This window comes from Hippichthys cyanospilos, chromosome 9 (assembly GCF_059441005.1).
Source record: "Hippichthys cyanospilos isolate Australia breed blue-spotted pipefish chromosome 9, RoL_Hcya_1.0, whole genome shotgun sequence".
Lineage (NCBI taxonomy): Eukaryota > Metazoa > Chordata > Actinopteri > Syngnathiformes > Syngnathidae > Hippichthys > Hippichthys cyanospilos.
Genome location: NC_142377.1, coordinates 11550123 through 11569073, shown reverse-complemented (window position 1 = coordinate 11569073; position 18951 = coordinate 11550123). Strand labels below are relative to the sequence as shown.

At 39.3% G+C, this 18951-nt stretch overlaps 2 protein-coding genes across 2 annotated transcripts; one reads left to right on the top strand and one right to left on the bottom strand.

Moving 5' to 3' along the window:
- Nucleotides 1-417: 417 nt before the first annotated feature.
- On the bottom strand, nucleotides 418-10819 carry LOC148418837 (uncharacterized). Its single transcript, XM_088424264.1, has 5 exons — nucleotides 10659-10819; nucleotides 7587-7675; nucleotides 4568-4655; nucleotides 2491-4399; nucleotides 418-2409 (listed from the first exon to the last, which is right to left on the bottom strand). The coding sequence occupies exons 1-5, from the start codon at nucleotides 10735-10737 to the stop codon at nucleotides 2313-2315; spliced, it is 2262 nt and encodes a 753-aa protein (XP_088280390.1). The 5' UTR covers nucleotides 10738-10819; the 3' UTR covers nucleotides 418-2312.
- A 2689-nt stretch (nucleotides 10820-13508) lies between these two features.
- Nucleotides 13509-16366, top strand: LOC148418836 (uncharacterized). Its single transcript, XM_088423425.1, has one exon. It carries the CDS (start codon nucleotides 13524-13526, stop codon nucleotides 16329-16331), a length of 2808 nt encoding a protein of 935 aa, XP_088279551.1. The 5' UTR covers nucleotides 13509-13523; the 3' UTR covers nucleotides 16332-16366.
- Nucleotides 16367-18951: the final 2585 nt, after the last annotated feature.

The window sequence follows — 18951 nt, the reverse complement described above, 5'->3', positions numbered from 1 at the left end:
TGTGCCTGAATATGTGGAGAGGGGAAAAAAAAAAAACAATCCAGAATTCAAAGGAGTCCAATAGCACACGAAAAACCTTATGAATTTCCGGAAGGAAAATGTTTCATTTGGTCAGTATTGACCACGATTGTATTTTTAATTCTATAGATTTGGTCTTTTTTCTACCTTTTCACACACTTCAATGAAAACGGCAAATTCTCACCGACACAAACGTTTTCAGTGTTTGACCTTTTAGACACGAGATTCTTCAAAGAACAACTAATTGCTTGATGGTGCAATAAAACACTGAACACTTTGCAGCCTTGTCAGTCAGATACTATCTCGTTAGAGTGCGACTTGTTCCCCATGACCTACATTGCAGCAATCGTCGGTAAGCAGAAACTGGAAGTAAACAAGATAGCTCACACAACAATCAGCACTTGTGTTCAGTTTCTGATCGATTTACATTTATTAAGCAGATTGAGATTTTTGGTATACTTCAATCACAGACCCTAATATAAATATATGTACAAATGAGGATATATAGCATCGGTACATTATTTTTTACTTTTACATAAGAACAATACAAAAATAATATCCTTCATTGATTAAAATAAGAACATTCCAAATCAAAGACCTGCATATTGCAATTTGATTGCAAAGACCCTACATTATACAGTTTGACAGTGAATGAAGATTAAAATATACTCTATGGCATGTGCTTAATTTCACTTTACACTTGTGTTCAAAATTACATTCAAGATTGCAGTCAAAATGTGCCATTGACAGCCAATACATCTATAAAAATGGTGTATTACTGTGTGGCATTTGGCTACATCGAAACATGTGGGAGGGACAGATGCATTTACTGTAGCAATTCTGAATCAGGGTGAGAAGAGTGAGAAGCCTGAAGACTTGTCGAGGAAAAACACTGAGCATTTCCGAGCACTTTGTTGAATATCAATCTTTAACGCTCAGCAATGTTAGTAAACAAGTTACATTCTGTACATAGAGCAAAAACTGCAATTTCAAAGTTTAAAATGTTTTTAGCACTTTTAAGCAGTATAGATATAAAAAAAAAATACGTATTGATATTGGTTAACTTTTGCCATGGTATTTTATTAAATGTACATGGCAGAAATACATTTTGCTGACTCCCACCTCTAGCTACACTTGAGGCTTATGTTAGCATAGGCAGTGCTGTTTTAAATAAATGTATGTACAGTATGTATATTACTTTTTTTTTTCAAAGTTTCTCTACGCTCTATCAAATTTTTAGTCCTCATCATAGCACATACGTGGTGAACATTGATTACAGCTATTACCGATTAGGGTAATAAAGTAAAAAGAAACAACAACGAATATGGTGCACTTTCTGTTTGAGTCTTCTCTAGCTGATGCTAGCAATCTAAACTTCTTATATGGGTGACAAAGATATCCAGGTTTAACCCGGACAATCCAGACTTTGATCCTTGTGACCCGAATCCCGACGGATTTTGCCAGCCTCATTGTTTTGTTCCGTAATTTGCTTTTCGTGTTAGGGTTAAGGTTTTTTTTGTTTAGTTTTGTTTTTCTCCAGGCAGCAAGCCAATTGTATGTCAATCACACAGTCGTCATAGCTATTGAGTCGATGCCTATTAAAAGGGAATTTAAACTGCTGACTTTGACATTCAAATTTGCGCATAGCAGAACAAGAACTACTTCATGCTTCTGTGTCAAAGAATCATGGGAAATATTGTCAAAAGCGTAGCAAACTGAGTGTTTCTGGCGGCACATTTACAGTGTGTAACCTGAAGTTAAGGTCTGCGTTTTAGTTTTGTGAACATAGCTGCTAAGAGAAGTAAAGGAAAAGTGATTTGACAAACCAAAATTAAAATGGCTGCATGTCAACTCAAGTCCTCAAATTTTACTACACTGACCCAACACCGGTACTAAGCAATAAAGGTCGGATAATGGATTGACTTGTTTGTTGGACTGTCATCCAAGTTAGCATTTAGCTAAACCATTAATAACACAACCACCAGTCACCAGTTTGACTAACGGGCACATTTGTTATAAATAGTTCAGTGAGAATTTTCCAACAAAATCGTAGTGCCCAAGTTTTTAATTTTGAAAATCAGGGCACCTTACCCTACTCCAAATGAATTATTAATTTAATTCAACAGTTGCTTGAAACAATTATTCATCCATGTAGTGAGCTAACCCTACACAGAACTTGAACCTCATTTGCTCTTGTCCCGTGACTCTTCATACTGTGCAGCATTTCTTTTGTGTACAAAGTTTAATGTAAAATTGAGCATATACATAAAGGAGGAATACAAATCCTGTGTTACTCATGACAGGCCTTTTCTAATGAGAGTAATTGGTTGCTTGGTTCCAGGCCGAATTCGATACGTCATACCATACTGATGGCTTGACAGCGCTTCATTGCTGGAAAGGACAACATATTGATCATTAGATTGGAAAATCCATCCAGAATTGCAATCAAGTATGAAGCGTTGGAGGTCTTACCTGTTAAAGTCTGGCATTTTTCTTGTCACTTTGCCATCCACTTCCTGCTTGTGCTGGGTTGTTTGATTGTTCGCAGAAGAAATACTCTTAGCCTGTGGCGTGGTCTTTGGAATGACAGGGACTTTGATATCCTCAGTGTTAGGGACACCCCAGTCATCAGCGTCATAGTCTGCCTCATTCGGGCTAGTGATTTTGTGGTCCATCTCCAGCATCTTTTTTTGTAAGATGCTCACAAGCGTGGCCTGGTTCGGTGACAGATTTGCTGGTTGTTGTCCGTGTTTTTCCTTAGAATTTGTCTGGAACTGCGGTTTCGGGTGGACACCGACGATGGGAGATGGCCGTTTTGAGGGTTTGGGTATGGGTTCAGGAGGAATGTGCGCGGGTGGCAGCGAGTTTATATTTGGTCGTGATGTCGTTTTCACCGGCGGGACAGGAGGACAAGTGGAAGGAGGGGACCCCATAATGCCATCAAAATCCTCAAATTCAGGAGGTGGTGGGAGTAAAGGCATATTTAGGGATTCCATGTCCCCGCCAGATTTAACAATGGAATCAGTCCTCTCCACAAAACGGACGCTCATATCCGTAGATAAAGTCGGTTCCGTCAAACTGTACGCTGGTCCATTATTAATCCGTGCAATGGTTGCTGATTTTGTTTCTCCATAATGCACTGGGCTGACAGATGTTGGACTTACTTGTACTTTATCCTGATAAAAGAGAGATGTTGTTGAGAGGGATCTTGGCATTGCAGGGTAAGCTTTGGGAATAGAATTATTTTTCTGAATACTTCCTCTGCGCTGATTACTCTTCATGGTCCCAATTTCATAAGAGTTAGAACCCTTATTCCTATCTCTTTCCTTAGCTGCCATAAGCAGAGAAAGTGGGGAAGCGGCAGGAGCACTGCTTTCACCATTTTTTCGGTTGTGTGATTTGGAATCTAATACCGGACTAAATCTGCCGGCTGTTTTTGGACTAAATTTGCTTTGGACATCCCCAGAAGTCAATAGAGATTTGTTCCCTGTCTGAAGCTTTCTTGGTATTTGGTATGGTACCGTGAGTGGTTTGCCAGTTTCATTCTGTGCTGACATGGTCACTAGATTAGGCTTCGTGGACACGGCAGGCACGGGTGACGAAGACGGCGTTATACTTTGTACATTCTGATACACAGCATCATTGGGAATCGACTTCTGTGGCTCATGTAGAAGCGTTTGACTTTGTAAATTCTCTTTGTGATGCAGCAGGTCTTTGCGAACTGGCTTGGTTGGTGTCTCCCTGGGGACATTCCCATTAGGGACCAACATTGGCACTGCACTAGCAGACCCAGTATCTTCCAGGAGTAACATCTGCTTGGGTCTTGTGTCCTGCTCCACATAGCTCCTGAGGATGGAGGTGTTGGAAACATGGTTAAGCTTCGCTGTGTGTTGGGGATTGAAGGTTGACTGTGTGGGGGTCTGTACAGGGGGATTAGGGGCAGGGATCTGTGGCGGGGAGTCCAGGTTGGCCATAGAAGAAAGTCTAATCGGTTTCGGAGGAGGAGTCTTTGTGGCTTTCTGCTGCCCTTTGGTAGGGGGGAGCGGTGGGGCGAAATTTGGATGTTTGGGAACTTTAGCTGGGGACGGTTTTGAAATGGGAGCGGAAGATGCCGAGCCGCTGGAACCTGTTGACGGAGGTTTTGGCGGGGGTATTGGTGGGGGCTTAATGATGCGACGGGTTTTCTCTCCCTTGAGGGCTGGCTTTGGAGCAACTGTAGAGGGAGGTTGGAGGGCAGCGACCTCTAGACTGCTTAGGTAACCCATGAAGTCTGGTGGAGGGAGGGTAAACGTCTCAGGAGGTGGGGGAGGGGCCATAGAGGGAGGAGGCGGAACCAATATGTCTTCCTCCACAAAGTCATAGGTAAAATGATCTCCATTGACTGTGAAAGGAAAAAGAGAATGACGGAGATGTTTTGTTTCACTATTAGAAATGTGCATCTTTTCAAAACTGAATATGATCAAACTGATTGGAATTGCCCAATTCTTGGGCATAGTCGGAAATTCTATCGAGCACATGTGTAAGGTACATAAATTAAAAAGGCACACACCTGCGCCATTGATCTTTGGACCACTGATAGGGGGGAGTACTGGCACTCGAGGTGTTGGAACAGCAAACCCTTGAAAACTCTCAGATGCCTGCATTGAGGGGGAACACACACACACACACACACACACCAGTGAACAACTCTACAATGTCATGTTTATTTATTTGTTTTTTAATATAAGCAAAGAGAACCATCTATTTAAATTGGCCCCTTTTGGAAGGCTCAGAGGGCGCCTAAAAAAATTAAAAGTACAATGACGTGTTCTGGTCATCAACTTCTGTTCAGGCATCCTGTAATTTATGTTTCCACAATACTTTCCATTGAGCATTGTCTTGCAGTGAAAACTTGTACACACCTCGCATGTTTCATTCGCATACTACGTAAGGTGAATCACAAGAAGCTCCACCTCGTATTGCTCACCACATTGTCTTGTGTCTGCAACACTGTCACTTAGAAACCTGATTGTTTGTGCCTGAGTGGCAAAAATGCGCTGCTCTGATCACAGTTCAGATGCCTCTAATAATAATAACAGAATCTGTTGCTACAAAACAAAAATCCAGGGTGGTTCGAAATGTTATCACTTTCCTTTTGAGCACAAAATAAATAAGGCAAACCAACACATGAAATGGTACCAATGATGGCCAAAAAAGATCATTTGATTATATACCAGTGCATACCAGTGTCACGACATGTGACAGTAGTTCAAACTGACCAGTGATATGAAGTATCATGACATGAAAATCGCATGTCGTTAAATATAGCAAAGGTTACGGTTCAATTTCACCTTGTTTGTTCTCTCTGACGCGCTATGACTTTTAATAAAGCTCCTGGGCTTCCTGCCCATGTGCAGCTGGGTGCGCCATATCTAACATGCCTTAAACGCAAACACTCACCACTCCCATGCACAAGGTGTGTGAACCAGTGTTTTGTCTGTATTATGAGGCATTTGTTTTCGTCAAACATCCACAAACTGCTCTTGTCCGCATGTAAATTATACGGTATCGTCAAAACATTTTAACATGACAGTGACGATGAAGGTGGAATATTGCTGCGCAGTATGACCGTCGTTATTTTTTGTGTTTCAGCTTGCAACCAAAATAAAAAATCTTCACAATAAAAATTTTTATACGCTCCCACTAGACTAAACGTGACATTTTAATACTCATTCGTCGACATTGATGGCTGTAGTTATTAAAGATCCATTTTTACTGGGCTGGCAGTGAATCAGTTAATTATTCTGCAAGTCACTATATGTGGCTGACGTATATCAAAGAATAAAAATGCTTTACTTGCTGTAAATAATTGACCTCAATCTGGCATTTTGCAGAAGAACATTCGCCTCGGTCACTGCCAATGACGGCTATGAACAATTCATTCGTACCATGAATGAGTTAATAGGAATTGTGCAGCATGAATTAAGTGGGGAAATTCATCGAATTCAATCTTATTCATCTCGGGGGAGGGGGGGGGGGGGGCATTTTACCACTTGTTGTGAACTCCAAATGACATCAAAGTTGCTTAGGCCTCAACGAATCATCCGTTTCTGAGTTTGGTCATGTGATGATGACAAGATGAGCTGTGATTGGTTGGCGCTGTGATGTTAATGCTATGACAACATGGCTGCCCCCTTAAGTGAATAAAAATGGATTTGAATATTTTGATTCATATTCCACTAATGAAATCAGAATGTGGCGTTTTGACTAGTGGGGCTGCAAAGTAATTTTTTTGTAACAATTTTTATTTTAGTTGAGTTCCCCTTTAACTCTTTCACTGTCAGCCCGGTTAAGGTTTTTGACTTGTATAGCTGTCAGTGAAATAAGAATGGATCTATGATGCGTATAGCCATCAATGGAAGTGAAAAACAAAAATAGAGGCACAATTGCTGAATGTTTTGGAATGCAATTGTTAACACTCAAGGAACTATTAATACACTACATGATATTTTTAATGCCAGCCAAGGGAATCCTGTGGAACAAGAAGCAGAATCCTGTGATTAGTTGTAATAACACAAAAGGATGTACAGTATTTTTAACTTTGTATTTTGCACGTATGATCCTCAGCTTGTTACAAATTGGGAATATATTATATGATAATCATTATTTTTATAGTGCTCAGTCTTCAGCAACAATAGATGGAATTCAGGCTTCAGGAATTTGTAAAGTTACTGAAGGTTAACGCCCACCGCAATGGGTGTAATATCGAACGCTGAATAACGGCCGTTCAGTCTGGCTCTGTAAAAAAAAAAGTGTTATAGGAAAGCATAAATGGAGTCACGTGTGGAGCTATTTCAGGTACACAAACAGGCAAAACACGGTTTGTGCAGTTTGCCCAAAAATAATAAGTTGTAAAGAACCTTGTGAAACGAGTCAAGTTATACCACAACACAGAATAGGAGACAACTACAATGAAGTGGACAGAAGAGCTCAGTGTCACGTGTGGCTGCTCGGGCACGACAGGCGGCTCTAGCATGATTCGGCTATACAGTGTGAGAAAATGTACAGCTTTATTCATTTTGGACATATATTCTTTTAATAATATATTTTTGAAACTCTTTTAGAGCACAGCCATTAATTCACATCTTTTCGGTTGTATTTCATAGTTGTTCCATAAATTGAAACCTCGAACAGATACACACGTTTGCTTGCTGGTGGCTAGCCAAAAAAATAAAATAAAATAAAAAACAACAGATAAGCCGCACGGACTATAAGCCGCAGGTCTCAAATCATGAGGAAAAAGTCACGGCTTATAGTCCGAAAATTATGGTATAATGGATGTGGAAGATGTGGAAGAAAATTCCCCCCAGATGGTCAAAATATTGCACAAGGGTTAAAGCAGCGCGTCAAGTGGGGGGTTTCTATCCTGGGGGGCTTGGCAAAACATAATTGAGAAGCACTGACGTAAAGTGAAAGCGTTTGTGAATTATATTATGTAACTTTCAGACATTCCTGATTCCAGGAGAGCAAGTGGTAGATGTAAAAAGGACTGTATGTACAAGGCAGGTTGAGTGACATACTGTACTCACAGTATAATGCTTGACGGTGGGTCTGGCACGCACGCTGGCAGTACCCGATTCTGGAGAGGTTGGTGAGTTCAGCACCAGCTCGACATTATCTGGACAAGAAGCGCGAAGATTTGTTATTTGGTATGCTCAAACGGCAGATTATTTTTCTTTTTGCTATTCTTGTAGTCCTAGTAGTTTGCAGTGGAGTCAAACTGAAGGGCTGACGATCGATTCCTTCAAGATGTGATTATTCAGGAACCAGATGTTTATTGTATTTTATAGGACGTAAAAACAAAACGCTTTGAGGATGTTTTGTTCAAAATGATTGCAGCTTTAATTGCGCATAGGATGTCACGAAAAAGAATCATGTAAAAATGAGGAGGAGCTTAACATGAAAGAAAATCATGTTGCGAAACCAGGAAGGAGCAATTAAATAGTTGCGACGGGAGAGGATAAGTCACCTCTGGTGTGACATTTTCCATGTTTTTTTTTTTTTTGCAGAACGTCAAACAAGAAAGTGATGAGAAGTGAAGAGATGTCGCACCAAAGCACTTAGCCTAGATGTTATGTTAAAGCATTGACTTAACGCTTTTCTTGTGAGGCCCGGTGAAAGACGAGACACACGGCAGCCAAACATCAAGACACGCACATACCAGGCAGTCTCTATTGTCTACACATGACAGCATATCATCATGTGACACGTGAAAATGTTGAATTTAAGTAAGAATCCCCACAAAAAAAAAAAATAGCTGCAATGTTATGGCCAACCAAGCCGATTGTTAGTAAAAACACATTTGTCGGATTTAAATAAACAAATCTTACTCATCTAGCAGCTTTGCATGGTGAGAACTGAGGATCATGATATAAAAGTTAAACACAGGAACACAACTAATCATCTCCGATGAAGGTATGAGAGCATTTTCATCTGTGATCATCTGTTTTCCAATAATATGAAGATGGATTTACCTAGTTATATATAGTCTGTTTGGGAAGGCTACACTGCATTAAGAAATTGCATTGTGTCAGACTTAGTAGTCAGGAAATATGGCACATGTCTGAATAGGACAGATTATTTTTTTTCATTGAAAACAAGTACAGTAAATAAACGGTGGTCTGTATTCTAACACGTTTCAGTACAAAAAAATGATTCTATATTCTGTCCCAGGTCAGACAATTATTGGGAGTTTTTGTGATAAACTCAAGTGTAGAAGGTACTCATGAGTATTTATAAAGGTAAAATATTGCCTGGCATAGCCAAATTTTTTTCGGTGGGGCGGCCATGGTGACACGCCACCTCAGTGAGGGCAAGCCAAGGATGGCTCGTGCACGTGTGCGATATTCTTTATCAGGGGTTCATGAAAGAAATCAAACATTGATTTTATTATATAATTTTAAATATGAAGTTTATCCAAATAATTTGTGTCAGAGGATCAAGGGTCTAACAATACTGCATGCTGGTAAAATTGGCAGAAAAATCACAGATGTCAAAATATCCCCCTATGGCCACTACTGGCTACCATGTAGCTACACCCCTGAATATTTCTGACTATTAATGTTGGGACTTATATATTTTTTTCAACCCGTTAAAAAAAATATCCTCTTTCACAAAAAAATAAAGACCTTTGAAAATCTTGCACAATACCTCTTTATTTAAAAATTACGCATATTTAGTTTAAATTTTGCCAGTCAACATGGATTTGGGTGGGAGAAGGTGGACTTCTTTGGGAACAAAATATGGTCATTATTTTTAATATTATTGTTATTATTACTGTATTGTCCAATTAGATAGAACTACCTTGTTAATTTTTATATTTTAATGCCACCCAAGTCGGTGTGACGCGATCTCGTTTGCTCTTTCCGGGTGAACACAACAAGCAATCTAACTGGAGACCAAGCAGGCAATTAATGTACTTATACTAGCTGTGATTGGCCGGATTTGTGGCACATTCGTAACGTGTGTGCCACACTGAGCACGCAGAGAGTACACAAACGAGCGGAGAGCTGGATTTTGAGCGAGGAAGGGAGGCTATCATGAAGCTATCACGTACAAAATGTTTTTCTGTGCTCAAAATCTGTCCTTGCTTGCTTAATATTATATCATTGCTCGATCAATATTTTTTGTCTGTGATCAAAACCTATCCTTTCTCACTCAATATATTTTTTTGGGCTTAAAATCTATTCTTGCTCGCTCAAAATCTTTCATTTCTCACTCGCGATTGTGGAACAAATATAATTCCGTAAGGTGTGATATCACTGAAGGCCTGAGTGTGAAATGCATGGATCGGCACTGCTTCATATGATATGGTGATGTAATACCACAAAGTTGTTCCATCCACTATTCCTGTCTCAAGTAGATTTCGTTTGGTCCGACTGAAAGTGGCAAAGATTGTTAAAACAAGGCTAAAATACACAATTTTGTTGATACGCTATAAACAGTATACAAGTATGATTAGCCCCAAAATCTTTCAACATGTAAGGTCAATTAAAATGTTTAATTTTTTTTTCACCTTGTTGATGATTTTTCACAAGCCTTTACATTTGCCTTTTACATCTGCCTCTAATCTGTCAAAAAAAAACTGAAAAAACCTTGAAAAAAAAGATTTACAGCTAGTGTTCCAAAAAAAACCATCATAAAATATTTTTTCAAGTCATCAAAATTCATTACTCAATTTGCAATGTGTTAATGTATGTTTTGATAGCATAAATACAATAAAAATAAAATAAATATGTAATATAATTTGGGTATTCTTCAAAGTGACAGTAAAAATGAATTTGCTCTACTGTACATACGCGTTTGCATCTTTAATTTTTACTTTTATTCGCACATGGGTTAAAGCAGTACTTCTTGTAACTTTTTAACAATTATTCGTAGTGTTCCTCTTAGTAAGTACATGTTGAGAGTACTTTTGAAACCTTTCTTGAATAGTTTGGAAGCCGTAAATTTCTAGACAAAAGGTCTCCACGCAATGAACGTTCACTGCCGACTGACGAGACGCAGCCGGTGGGTGTCAAGTACAAAGGTCACATACCCTTGGGAGGAAGCACTACATACTTTTTCCTCCAATCCACCTGTTATGCTCGCAACGTACTCACCCATTTCCCTCATTTTGATGCTGGTGTCGAAGAGACTCTGTTCTTTCCGACCCAAAAAGGCCAGGTTCCCCCTCTTCATCTTGCGCAGAGGTGTTAATGTGCGTGAGGCTCACAAGTCACACATTTTGACAAGATGCTTTGTCAATCCGTCGTGGGACAACTACGGCACGCTCGAGCGAATCGGTGCAAACTTTGGGGGAAATTCACGGAAAGGAACTGCCTTAACTCCGCCTCCCATGCTCAAGTTACATTCCCAACAACAGGTGAGGCCCCAACCTGCTTTGCTCTCTCCGCTCACATTCCAGCACTAATCTCAGTCTTTAATTACTCTCCAGTTACATAGATCTTAGATTTTAATCGTCAACCCCACCGCTTTTTTGTGGTACACCATGTTCGCAAGTTAGTTGAACAATTTTGCTTGGCGGGGCAGATGACGCCATTTATTCTAAAGACACGAAACAGACAGCGGTTGCACTTCCAAAGCCACAAACAAAAAAAACAAAAAACAAATATAACCTCATAGACATAAATAGACCATGCATTGAGTGGGTCTACCAGATCTTCCATACTGGTGGACTAAACTAATATATTGAGGTTAAGTATATATACAATAATTATAAGAATATATAATATATAAAAATATGTATTACTAAAAACCATTAGTAAAACATGAATAAAAACCAAAACACTAGTTAATGAATAGAAACAATCAATTGGTATATTCATACACTGCCAAAATCAAAAATAGAAAAAGAGGGATAAAAGAAAAAAACACAAGACACTGGTATGAGTATACTTAGTTAGAGTTGTTTATTATAATACTGTTTTAGTCATATATGTCAAAGCAATCGCATATATGCCAGAGACTAAAACATGCCAGAAATGCTGTGAATAGGTGATTTTCAAAATAAACCTTAGCTTACCAAATCATGTATGGACATGAATTCCTTCCTTTTATTTGGAAGTTGTCGCCAGCAGCCTATTTCTACCTAACAGCTTGACTAGTCTTTCAACTGCAACTGTTGCTCCAGACTCCCGATACAAACTATATAACGATTAACAATAATAAATTGATAATTAACGCAACATCCATCCATTCGTTTCCTATAACCGGAATTGTTCTGACATCACATTCGATCAACGATTCAAAGTGCCAACGACTTAATTACACTGACATTGACATATGGCACCTGTTTGATTTGGACTGGGTCATATCTTTTTCTACCATAATTTAGCTGCTATACTCCATAAAGCTGGTATGATAGACATAAATAACTCAGCACTTTGATATTGACAGCCTGACTCAGTTGCCATTGCTACTGATCACATTTTCACAAATCATGGTAACACAAATGTGCTTTCAGCTGGCAAACTTGTCGCATAGAACAAAACTTTGACTTAATTGCGCTTACATTGATATACAGCAACTGTTGACAGTGTTAACCAGTGGCTTGGGCTTGTTTATATCAGAGTTTACCATGAATTAGCTAGCAGCGTTAGATAGCAGTGCTCGAGTGCTCAATATAGGTTGGCGAGGGCAGTAGCATTACTTTTCAAAGGCAGTTTATACTATGGATGTAAATAACTGTACACTTTGATACCGATAGCCTTGCCGTTCCTCCTGATCATTTTCTAACACACCACACTAACTCAAATGTGCAGTTTCAGGTGGCAACATTGCTTCTGTGGTTCTGACATTATATCATGTCATAGACCAGAGTTTACGACATTTGTCTAAAATCTAATGTTCCAAGAGGAAAATAGTTGTCCTGCGAAGCAGTTAAAATTTGTTTAAAAATAAGTTCATCATCAAAAAATTTAGAAACTTGATAATTATTCAAAATAATAAAATATTTAGTGTATTTTTTTAACAAGCAAAAACATTTTTTTATTTTGTATCCAAATCCTCAATATTGAATTACGAATTTATATAGGATGCCCAAATAATAAAATATTTGATAGCTTTCTAAAAACTGCACGTGGTATTGTTGCTTGGTATCGATGCCTGCTTGTTGAGTACTAGTACTAGTATTGCACAGTAGTATACGATTCATTTCCTCACAAACGTAGTTATACATGAATATATAGGTTTGCTGGCATGAAGGGAAGCATTGCGTCATGGAGCGCACACTTCACACGTGAACACGCTGACAGGAATATAAGAATGAAAATAATCAGAAAATAATAACCGTGATTGCCTTATACCGCGAGCCCCATGAGGCCAAATGGAGTTTTCTCTGCTTGCCCCAAGGAGCTTTGATGATGTCATAATTTCAGGTCACTGTCATCGTCTCTGTCATCTTTGCAACAAAGCTTATCAATATGAAATGACTTCATCTCTATTATCACAAGCATGTAATGTTATTTTGATGTAATAATTTTAACCACGTCTTCAACTGCCGGTCGTATCCCCTCCACAGTTGCCCTCTGTGTCATTTTATGTCATAAAGCTGAAAATCGCTATTCTGCGCAGGCTTTTTTTTTCTTGACAAATCCACAGAACATGACCGTCAAAAAGTCCAAAGAAAATTGTATTCCAAGTCAAGTAAGGCAACATGTTGAGTCATGGCATTTTGACAACCCGTTAAGGATCCAGCCATCCTTTTTCCATACCACTCATGGTCAGTGGGGATGTTTTCCATTTTACCTGCAAAGACGCCAGTTAGTCACCCAAAGCATGAGAAGACCATCCAAAATCTCCAGTTTGTAGATAACGATTGAAGGATGTCTTGGATAAAAGGGGAACTTTTAAGCAATGACCACTACAAGGAACATGTTACAGATCTGGAAAATAAAGGGATCATGCTACTGGAGCAAAGAAGGGCCGTCGAGGAGCTGGCTCATCTGGAGTCCGAGAATATCAAGATGGAAACAGAGCAAAATGACTTGGCCCAAGCGTTGGGTCGTCTTCAATATTCGAGTTTCCTGAGGGAGACGGCAAATGACGACTTGAGCTTGCTTGGACTTCAACAAAAAGACGATCTCCTCAATGCGCAGAAGAAGCTCTTCAACGTGGTACAGTACGAATCTCGCTTTGAGAACTCGGAATCTGGGAAAGTTAAGTCTGAGATGGCACTGCTTGAATGCCGGTGCGTGGAGATGGAATTACGGAATGAAAACATGAGGACTATCATTGCTCAGCTCGAAGAAGAAAATAAAGACTTGAGATTGCAAGTCGGAGACAATAAGACACTTACTGGGATGACTAATCCTCCCATTGAGGGGTGGGCAAATCTTCAATCTCAAAATGTCGCTCTGGACCCAAACAACCAAGAACTAAGAACTACTCGTGATAACAAAATGGTAGAGGAGCAAAATAAGGTCCTCAAAAATCAGAACACAGCTCTGAAAATACAAGTTAAAAATTTTAAGGAAATTGAGGAAACACTGCTGAAACAGATTGGTCTCCTTAAAAGACACGTGGTTGATGTTCAAACACAGAGTTTGAAAACGAAAATGCTGGAGGCAGAGAATAGTGACTTGAGGGAACAACTTAAATTTCATCTAGAGAAAGAGAAAACTCAGATTCAAGATGACAAAATGAACATTGCGACGAAAGAGGCGGAGAAAGAGGACTTGCGGGCACGCGTTAAAGCACTTCAAGAAAACAAACTCTGTCTGGAAGATGACAATAGAACCCTTCGAGACGGGATCTCTCGAGCTCAATCTCAACTTGCAAAAATGGAAACGCAGAACTGTGAATTGAAGGGAGAAGTGAAAGCCCTGAAAGAGAACAACAGCCAACTACAGGATATAGTTAAGGCCTCCAATGATCATGTGGCTTTGCTTCAGTCGCACAGAGCAAAGATGGAAATACAGAATAATGACTTGAGGGCGCAAGTTAAAGGACTTCAAGAAAACGAGGATATTTTGATCAAGCAGAACGAATCGCTCAAGGATGACGTGTCTCAGCTGGAAAGCTGCAATGTCAGGACGGATAAACAGAATGAAAACCTGCGGACGCGATTGAAGACGCTGAAAGAAAATGAGAACAACTTAAGCGAGAAGACCGAGACGCTTATGGCTGAAGTGTCCCACTTTAAATTTCAGAGGGAAAACGATCAGACCGAGATTCATCACCTGAGAAAAGAACTGCAGACCCTACGGAGTCAATTGCAAGATCAGGAGGAACTGCTACGAAGGATAGACGATGCCGAATCCCTCATGCAGAAGGAGTGGGCGGAGAAGGATAGGCTGAGCAGCAAACTGGGTGAGCTCGAAGAAGAGGCTAACTTCGTCAAAAAGCAAAACGATGACGTTCGAATAGAGGTGGAGATGAATAAATCTGTCCAAGAACATCAGAGCGAGCAGATCGCTCAACTCAAGGCCACGTTAAAAGAGCACAAACTCCAACTGGAGGAGGCTCAATTTTTACTCTACAGTAAAGATGACGAGTTAGCGAAGCAAAACAGGAAAATTGTTTATCTCAATGAAGTCACGGAAGAGCTTAACGCCCACGTGGGCAGTTTTAAACAACAAATACATTATCTTAAAGGTCAGCTGGAACTCAAGCAGATGGACGAAATATTGACAAATAATATTTGTGGAAGCCTCATGGCCACCGTATCAGAAGAAGAGCTGATTAGAGAAGACCGGTCGAGTTTGAAGCTTGAAATCGAAGATGTGGGCGTGCAACTAAACGATCCTCCCCCAAACAATTGCTTGATTGAGCCCAAAATGCTTATCAAGCACACCTTGGCTTTGTGTGACTCTCCAAGTCTGAAGATGGAAACAGAAAATCAAGAACTGAGGACAGAAATTAAAAACCTTCAAGAAAACGAAATCAAACTGACTGAGCTGAACCGGCGCCTCAATGAAAAGCTGTCTCGTCTCGAATCTTGGGGCGGGGATGGGGATCTGAGAGCACAGATTGAAGATCGTCTAGAAAACGAGAACAGGCTGATTGAGCGGAACAACGTGCTCGATGAAAAGCTGTCTGATCTCGAAACGGAGAACGGAGATTTAAGAGTGCAAGTTGAAGATCTTAAAGAAAATGAGAAACTCATCACGCAGAGGACGGTGACCCTCATGGCTGAGTTGGACCAGTCCAAAACCGAGCACGACCGTCTGAAGGCAGAAGCTCAGACACTCAGGTCGCAATTACATGATCAAAGCGACCTACGGAGAAGAATGGCTCAGGCTGAATCTCAAATGGAGAAAGACCTGGCGGAGAAGGAAAAATTGAGTAACATGTTGCGGGAGTTTGAAGAAAAAGACAACTCTTTTAAAAAGAAGCACGAGCTCATGCGAGGGGAAATGGAGGCGCATAGGTCGGTTCGAGATGAGCAACTCCAACAGATTGCGCAGCTGAGGGCAGCGTTGAAAGATCATAAACTTCACCTTGAAGAGGCTAAATTTCTCCTCATTGGTAAAAACGATGAGTTGGAGAAGCTCACCGAAGTCATCGAGGAGATGAGGACTCTCATTTTGAATTTGAAACAAAAAAATTGCCACCTGCAAAGTCTGCTGGAACTCGGTCAAAGTGAAAGCGTACACCCGAAGTCCGCATCCGACAGGTCTTTTAAAACGTCTCGGATCTTTTCCTTTCAAAGACTCGTTACGGGTCTGCTCCTGGTTTTGTTGTTTGTTATCATGTTTTCAGATGATACCGACATCTCAGACATTACCGACAATTCCGTCTCATTCATACCTAATCTATTTAACAGATGCTAGGTTTTGGTTTACAATAATTCCCTGTCTTCGGAAAGTGCTGCTTGGGTCACTTGTTTCACGAACTTTAAAGGGCCTGTTTCATGCTATTTTAAACTTGCCACGGAATTGCATGTATGTATATGATCATATATTCTAACCTGGTTTGCTAAAACTCCGTTTCTCAACATGTCACTCGCAAACAACCGCCTAAAGGTCGCCAGACACTCGTTTGAAACATTTTGAACATGTTAAAATATTGTTACAATAACAAACATCAAAACGGTGAGCGTTTGGCGAACGTTTGTGAACTTCAACGAACGCACTTTTGCGACCAAAGCTCCCAAGTGGGATCGAGACTTTAAGGTCAATGTTTTTTTTTCTGTTTTTCATCTAATAACATCACGGTTTAGCATGTTTACGAACTACCAGTGCTCTCTTGTCAATGCCTTTCTTTGTATATAATATAACCTGACAAGAATGTCTAGACTCTGAGAGAGTCAATTAATTTTTTACCTGTGTTAAAATTGTGAGTAGCAAAAATGTTTTTTTTAAAGTGATGCTTTGTATTAAACAATTTTTTTTTTTAATCAACCCATGTCTTCGTTCCAATTTTTCCACTATTTAGGGCCATAGCTGTGTCCGTTGTGATGTGCTTATTGTAGAATTTATTTCCATTATTTATATATTTATTCATTTTTCAACAAAAAGAATCACATTTTTGAGGACCTAACCATGTGCAAAAATTCATCAATTTGGTGAAATGAAAACAAAATGGCTCTGTAGTGTCCCCTAGAGTGAAAAATTACAAACCAATGTTGGTACTTTAGTTGTAGGCTTATGAAAATTGGTAGGCAGCAATGAATATATGTCCAGTTTTGGCCTCTTTTTGGACATTTACAGGGGTTATACTTTTGCACCTTGGTCCTAGATGGTTCATGCGATCGACTTCAGATTTGAACGGTACCATCCCTAGATGAAATATGATATGGCTTATCTAACAGGGCCAAGAACTACAAAATGTCACTGGAACCCCTATCTACCCTCAAGAGTAAGTCAGCCATTTTTCATTTGCTTTCAGATGTTTCCATATTTTTGTGCCTTTTCTGAGGTCATATTTCATTAAAGTTGCTTTTATTTGGAACTGTCATTTTCAAAAAAGTCCTAAATGATCCCAATGTGCCAATCCCTCTACGTGGCTTAGGTAGCGAGGGCTCTTTACACCTTCTGGCAGCTCTAACGAATACTGCAGTTGGTATTTTTCAGGCTCAAAGAATTCAAGCAAGACTCAAAGGTTTCAATACAGTAAGAAATGTATTCACCAAGAGCGACCTTTAATGAAGCAATACCACAGTCCTTTTATCCATCAGCTGCAGCTATGTTCCTTTTGTATGGTGTGAAAGCTACAAGCCAATGCATGACTTTACTGAACTGCAAATATGTGTTGTTTGATATCAAAGAAAAACTACATCTATTATGAGATGACATCTGTCTTTTGAAAAAGTAACTTGGATCTCTTAAGAGCATAAAGCAGTCCAGTCCAACATCTGTTGCCAATCAAGTGAGAATTTATGATAGATGATGGTCTTGTAAAAAAAGAAAACTAGTAAAAACAGATTACAGTATATATATATATATATATATATATATATATATATATATATATATATATATATATATATATATATATATATATATATATATATATATATATATATATATATATGTGTGTGTGTGTGTGTGTGTGTGTGTGTTTTTTAAAACAGATATCTGCATCTTTTTCCCCCCTAACTCAAATCTGATTAGTCACAACACACTGTTTACCAGCACAGTCATGTGCCCTAGTTTTCCAGTTGCTTCTGTAAGGTGATAAGTGTAAAGATGATGATTAGTTTAAAGAGGATCAAGAATCCTCCAAAGACCAGTGTGAGCTGACCACCATTAACCCTTGTGAAACAGACCCCATGGTAGAAACAGGTTAATAATGTAATAAGGTTAATATATCTTTTACTTTTTAAAAGGATTTGATTCAAAGAACAGTTGGGCTTTCGTTTCTATTGATCATTAATATAAAATAATTCCTATAATAATATTTGTATTGAATTTATAATCAAGTCACAAAAAAACAATCCAGAAGGTATAGATATTCTCATTATTATGATATTTTAATGGAAGAAGTGCTGAGCCTGGTTAGACAAATAAAGGTTATCTTATCTTAGTTAACCTGTAGAAAGCAGTCTCCTCTCACACCTTAAATCTGTGGAACCCAGACTGGTTCATCCAGTTCCTCTGGCAGAATTCATTATGCCACTTGAAATAGGAAGACATTACTGTATTTGTTTCTTAATGTGAATTGTACAGTTTATCTGTCCTGTGAATAATCAGATTTCAGTTTACTCGAGGGGTCTCCAAATTACAGGCCGGGGTCATTTGCAGTCCACTATCCACATTTTTGCAGCCTGCGGCATTTTAGAAAACATTTAACATGGCCCGCTTTACTATTTCAAAAAAGTAATAGAACGGCTTTGTGGCAGACACCGTTAGAAGTGTAAAATCCTAATTTACCTCCTCACCCTTACCAGAAAGCCAGGATATAACATTTTTAAAATAATGTCATTACATGGGGCAGCGGTTCTCAACTGGG